Source organism: Oncorhynchus clarkii, chromosome 10 (genome assembly GCF_045791955.1).
Source record: "Oncorhynchus clarkii lewisi isolate Uvic-CL-2024 chromosome 10, UVic_Ocla_1.0, whole genome shotgun sequence".
NCBI classification, from domain to species: domain Eukaryota; kingdom Metazoa; phylum Chordata; class Actinopteri; order Salmoniformes; family Salmonidae; genus Oncorhynchus; species Oncorhynchus clarkii.
In genome coordinates this window covers 19,608,289-19,614,288 of record NC_092156.1, presented here as the reverse complement: position 1 = coordinate 19,614,288, position 6,000 = coordinate 19,608,289, and the positions used below count along the sequence as shown (strand labels likewise).

At 43.2% G+C, this 6,000-nt stretch overlaps 1 protein-coding gene across 2 annotated transcripts in view; it reads right to left on the bottom strand.

Moving 5' to 3' along the window:
- The window catches only part of LOC139418116 (glutamate receptor 4-like), a 192,412-nt gene that overhangs the window by 78,405 nt on the left and 108,007 nt on the right, over positions 1–6,000 (bottom strand). For both annotated transcript variants that reach the window (XM_071167321.1, XM_071167320.1), the window contains exon 3: positions 930–1,169. In XM_071167321.1, the coding sequence (XP_071023422.1) occupies positions 930–1,169 (240 nt within the window). The remainder of the gene's footprint in view (positions 1–929; positions 1,170–6,000) is intronic.

Here is a 6,000-nt window from a genome sequence, read left to right as displayed (position 1 = left end):
TCATTGTATTATATAGCCTGTCTTTAGCACTTCTAGTCTATCTTGGCTTGGTTTCTACTGCCACTGTTTCCACTGTTTGCACTGTTTCTGCTAGTAAATCCAACACGTTTGTAGTCACAAGCTAGATGCAGTCATTGCGCGCTAGGAATATGGAACCAAATACTACACTTTTGACTACTTTAATACACATATAAGTTAATTTGTCCAAATTCTTTTGGTTCCCTAAAATGGGGGGGATTATGTACAAAAAGGTAATTTATAAATGGTTCATCTGACATGGATTAAAATACCCTAAAATTAAAGCTGACAATATTCACTTTAGTAATTGTATTATTTTAAAGTTCTGGAGAAGTTCTGGAGTACAGAGCCAAAACAACAAAAAATGTTTCACTTCTAAAATACTTCTGGATCTCACTGTATGTACCCAGAAAATGCATAGATATGGAGCCACCCCAGATTTGGCCCCTAGGCAGCAAAGCAGCCACTATCACTCCAAAATAACTAAAAACTGTAAATACATATTTAGATTCAAGTCAATGTCTCTATAGCTGAGAGTCTTATCTTTCAGATGCAATTGGAACCGAGTTGATAGCCCATAGCGTTCCAAAGTTAGAGCCTCTAATGCCCATATCAGTTTCATATTAGCTCAATCTCCAATTTCTCTGAGTATCACAGAAACACAACACTTAGAATGAATAACAAACATTTTCATGACAAGTTGCTATGGATGAAACGTACGTTTTACTGCTTGACAGACAGTGTCTCTTTGCAGTCATTATCAATTTGGGGTCCAAAATAACCCCTGTTGGGTTATTTTGTTGGTGCTTTTAGGGTTAAAAGTAGACTCAGTAATATGACAGTCATACACAGTGAGGATTCTCATACGTGCTAAAGGTAACACATCATCACACACAAATTTGAGAACTTACCCCGGTCGGTGTCATAGAGGAAGACAAACTTGTTCCAGTCGTAGTGGTCGAGCAGCGAGAGCAGCGCCCCACGGATGGAGGGCCGGAGCTGCAGCGTGAACTGGCTCTCTCCCTCGGTGGGGAAGCTGGGCGTGATGAGGGAGATGTGCAGCGCCCCGCAGAACGACGTCAGTGTGTGCACAGAACGCTTGTCATACAGGCCGAAGATGGCGAAGACGCCCCGCGAGTACTGCGAGCAGACTGTGAGGAAGATGGAGTGAAGGGGGCAGAGAGAGAGAGTGCGAGAGAGAGAGAGAGATAGGGGGAGAGGGATCGAGGGCGAGAGTTACTTACACATTGCAGATGGTTCACTAACCCATTCCCGTTATAGCCTATGCAATAATAACTACCCAAAATCCACAAAATATCACATTTTCTCTGATGTTTTCTTTCCCAATCAAATCCCTCTTTCTTCCCTCTGGCTCTCTCACCCTTTCACTGCCCTCTCCTTCCTCCCCCCTCTCTCTCTCCCTCTTTCTTCCCTCTCTCACCCTTTCACTGCCCTCTCCTTCCTCCCCCCTCTCTCTCTCCCTCTTTCTTCCCTCTCTCACCCTTTCACTGCCCTCTCCTTCCTCACCCCCCCTCTCTCCCTCTCTCACCCTTTCACTGCCCTCTCCTTCCTCCCCCCTCTCTCTCTCCCTCTTTCTTCCCTCTCTCACCCTTTCACTGCCCTCTCTTTCCTCCCCCCTCTCTCTCCCTCTTTCTTCCCTCTGGCTCTCTCACCCTTTCACTGCCCTCTCCTTCCTCCCCCTCTCTCTCTCTCCCTCTTTCTTCCCTCTCTCAACCTTTCACTGCCCTCTCCTTCCTCCCCCCTCTCTCTCTCCCTCTTTCTTCCGTCTCTCACCCTTTCACTGCCCTCTCCTTCCTCACCCCCCCTCTCTCCCTCTTTCTTCCCTCTCTCACCCTTTCACTGCCCTCTCCTTACTCACCCCCCCCTCTCTCCCTCTTTCTTCCCTCTCTCACCCTTTCATTGCCCTCTCCTTCCCCCCCCCCCCTCTCCCTCTTTCTTCCCTCTCTCACCCTTTCACTGCCCCCCCCCCCCCCCCCCCCCTCTCTCTCACACACGTTCTTTCTGCTAATAAACCAGAGGCGGTATTGTGATAGGATATGACCTGTAGGAGACAAACAGCACATCGGCTTTAATCTGAAAATCTGTGTGTCGAGTCTTTACATACTGTAAACACTGCAGTAACAGTTTGCTTAAGGGACTTCCTCATTAAACCGCCTTGGTGTCTCGAGCCTCGATGCTGTAAATGCTTGTGCTTTGTGGTGTGTGGTGTGTGGTGTGTGCTTAAAAAACACACCATAATAGACTATTACACTGACTTCCTCGCATACTGTGAGTACGCAAATGAAAGAACGGCACACAGGGAAAAAGTATTTGAACTGTTCCATTGTAAAGGGAGAAACAAGTTTTTTGTTGTTGTTTTGTTGTTGCTATGCCGGGTTTGACAGCCGTATTTTTTCAAAGTGCTACAGTGCTGTTGATTGTCCATTTCTCTGCAGCTTGCAAATGCCTAAAGCTAAAGCAGAATAAAGAGAAGAGGAGAGAGGGACAGAGAGAGAGCGTGTGAGAGAGAGGAGAGACAGACAGAGAGACAGAGAGAGAAACAGAGAGAGAATAAGAGAGAGAGAGAGTTTGAGTTTAAAAAAACTTTATTGGGTCTGGGAAACCACAACACAATAAACACTCAAACAAACAAAAGCATGGTTAAACATCAATTAAAAACACAACACCAAATCTTCCTCTAAGTTAACAAGCACAACAACCTCCGAATACCCCATATGCTCATAAACAACCCAATGTAATTAACCAGTGTGTAATAGGCAAACTCAGCCCTTAGTCTGTCAAATTGCTAATTTAGCTGCTCCTGACACAAAGTTAAGTAAGAGAACTACACCCCTTCGGCTAAACTTGTACTTTGGCCCAAATGTGACTCGTTTCAGGAAACTAGGCGTATGTCACGTGTCAATCCTTCACAGGAGAGCAGTTTGAATGTAAACTTTGGGGTATGTTTTTTGGCAGAAATGCTTCGGGAACATGTGAACTTTCATGTGCCTTAATAACAAACTTCTATGCCATCAGTAAATACGAATATAATTGTTAAATTACGAGCCTAGTTGGTTTAACCACAGAAAAAGTCAGCAACCTTTCTGCTAGCAATGATTGGCTGAGATAATGAGTGGGCTGGACATTTATTTTTTTATATATATTTTTCCCAGTTGAGAACAAGTTCTCATTTGCAACTGCGACCTGGCCAAGATAAAGCAAAGCAATTCGACACAATACAACAACACAGAGTTACACATGGAATAAACAAACATACAGTCATTAATACAGTAGAACAAAGAAAACAAAACATCTATATACAGTGAGTGCCAATGAGGTGAGATAAGGGAGGTAAGGCAATAAATAGGCCATGGTGGTGAAGTAATTACAATATAGCAATTAAACACTGGAATGGTAGATGTGCAGAAGATGAATGTGCAAGTAGAGATACTGGGGTGCAAAGGAGAAAGATAAATAAATAAATACAGTATGGGTATGAGGTAGGTAGATAGATGGGCTGTTTACAGATGGGCTATGTACAGGTGCAGTGATCTGTGAGCTACTCTGACATGCCGAGAGATGAGTTCGGATTGGTCTGCCATGTAGCGCGCTTCTGTCTATAACATGAGCTGGTCAGTATGTGTAGGTAATCCTACACAATCCTGTTAATCTCCACTTTCTGAAGGACCAAGTTTTGAAATAAGTAGAATTAGGGTATGATAGCTAAGGAAATGGAGTAAACACCTGTCTCCGGATTACATCTTCAAACTAAGGGCAACGATGGTATCCGTGACAGAGGGAGAAGCGTCCATCCATGTATACAGGTAAGAGAGTCTAGCTAGTTACATTTTCAGATATTACACATTTCTAATTTTGTCAGAAATTCGTTTTCAATTCAAGTTAAAATGTAACTTTAGCTTGCTGGCTCGCTAGCTATCCAACGTTACGTGTATGATCTGTGTAGTAATATTATTCACATCTCTAGTTATTGCCTAATGTTAGTAAACGTTGACAAAAAGCATAATTCAATTGTTGCCATACATGTTGCCGTAATGTCAAAGTCTAAAGCAGCTCTCTGCTCAGGTCCCAAATGAGGAAGTCCATGTAAAAACTGTTCAGCACACAGAGAATCACAATCCTCCGCCTTATAGAGGGCAGAGTCGAAATACACGTCATGTTGGCGCATCTCACCGTCATCCGTGGTCATTTTCCCACCAGGGAGAATGTTTGCGTTGCAATGTTGACTGTCCTAGTTCATGTCTCTTGCCCTGTAAATTCATGACAAGTCCGGGGTCATTCTGAGTGAGTAACTTCGATTCAATAGATTTGATGTCCTGTTCAGGGGCCCTGATAGTCTCTTTAACTTCAATACTAGACAGAGCAGTATACTGTTGACAAAACACATGTATTTGGGCCTTCCCAACCTCCCACCATTGTCTCAAGGACTCAAAAATCCATTTAATAACCCTCCCGTTTTCCCAAAATAACAAAAACCTTTCACAAAACATGGCGCCATGAAATAACTTACCATTAAATACCAATAAGGTGATGACCTTCGTGGACAAGACAAGTGAATATCAACAGTAACAATATGGTGATCAGAAATACCCTACCACAGTAGTGCTCAGATACATACATCCTCTCTAATCTCGCTCTACTGACACGACCTTCATTAACTTTAAGCCATGTGTACAGCCTAACTTTTGCATTTCTTACTCTCCACACATCAGAAAGCTCAATCTCAGTTAATAGACCAGACAGACAAATTGTTGACCGCAAGTGAGGTTCTTCAGCAGTGTGATCGACAGGAAAATCTACTGTACAGTTCCAGTCCCCCCCTAAAACCATATATCCCTCTTGGTCACACTTTCTTAAGGTTTCCTTTATTTGATCAAATACAGCAATATGCTCTGTGCCCTCATTGGGAGCATAAACATTCCAAAACAACAACAAAAACATTGCCTTGACCAATAAAACCCGACCCTTGACATTCTCTGTTGTAGATACCACAGTCACCCGTAAGTCTGAGGAAAACAAAATTGCCACCCCAGCACTGAAATTAGTACCATGACAGAGTATGTGCTGCACCTCCCACCACATACCCCAGGAAACAACATTAGCCTCATCACTATCTATCTCTTATAGAAAAACCACATTAAGCCTTTTCTGTTTTATTACTTCTTATACCCAAGCCCTCTTATTCCTGTCCCTTCCCCCATTAATATTGAGAGAACCGACCCTTAGTACCTCCATATAGAAAAGAGAAAGGAAAAACATAAGAAACCACAAAGAATCCAGACAAAGAGAAAAAAGCACCCTATGAGGCATGATAATCATCATTGTTTAAATGTTATTTTAACCTTACCATGTTTCCCACTACATTTTGCTGCTTTGACAGCAGTAACACATTTCCTCAAGCGGAAAAGCCTCTTCACACTCAACTGGTCTAACCCCACCGTCTTCTGTAACACCACAGTTGACCTCGCAAACTAATCAACATTTTTAAAAATCTGCCAATTTAACAGATTTCCCAAAAGTCTGGTCCAGGAACCCATTTTCCTCATCTACATTGTAAATTGAGTCATCGCCAGCTGCTATTATACCAACAGGGATATCAGACATGTCCATATCCTTCTCCTGATCCTCCTCAATGGAGGCCACAGACCCCTGACTACTCCCTGCCATATCACCCCCCCCCCCCCCCCTATCACTCGAACCGGGCATCTCCTCCATTTCCTGGGAGACTAGCCCCACCTGAACCCCCTCAAATCAAATGTATTGGTCACATACACATGGTTAGCATATGTTATTGAGAGTGTAGCGAAATACTTGTGCTTCTAGTTCCGACAGTGCAGCAATATCTAGCAACTAATATCTTTCCACAACAATATCAATTCCACAACAAATACCTAATACACACAAATCTAAGTAAAGGAATGGAACAGACCTATATCCATCCTGCCCTGCCTATCTAAGGTCTTC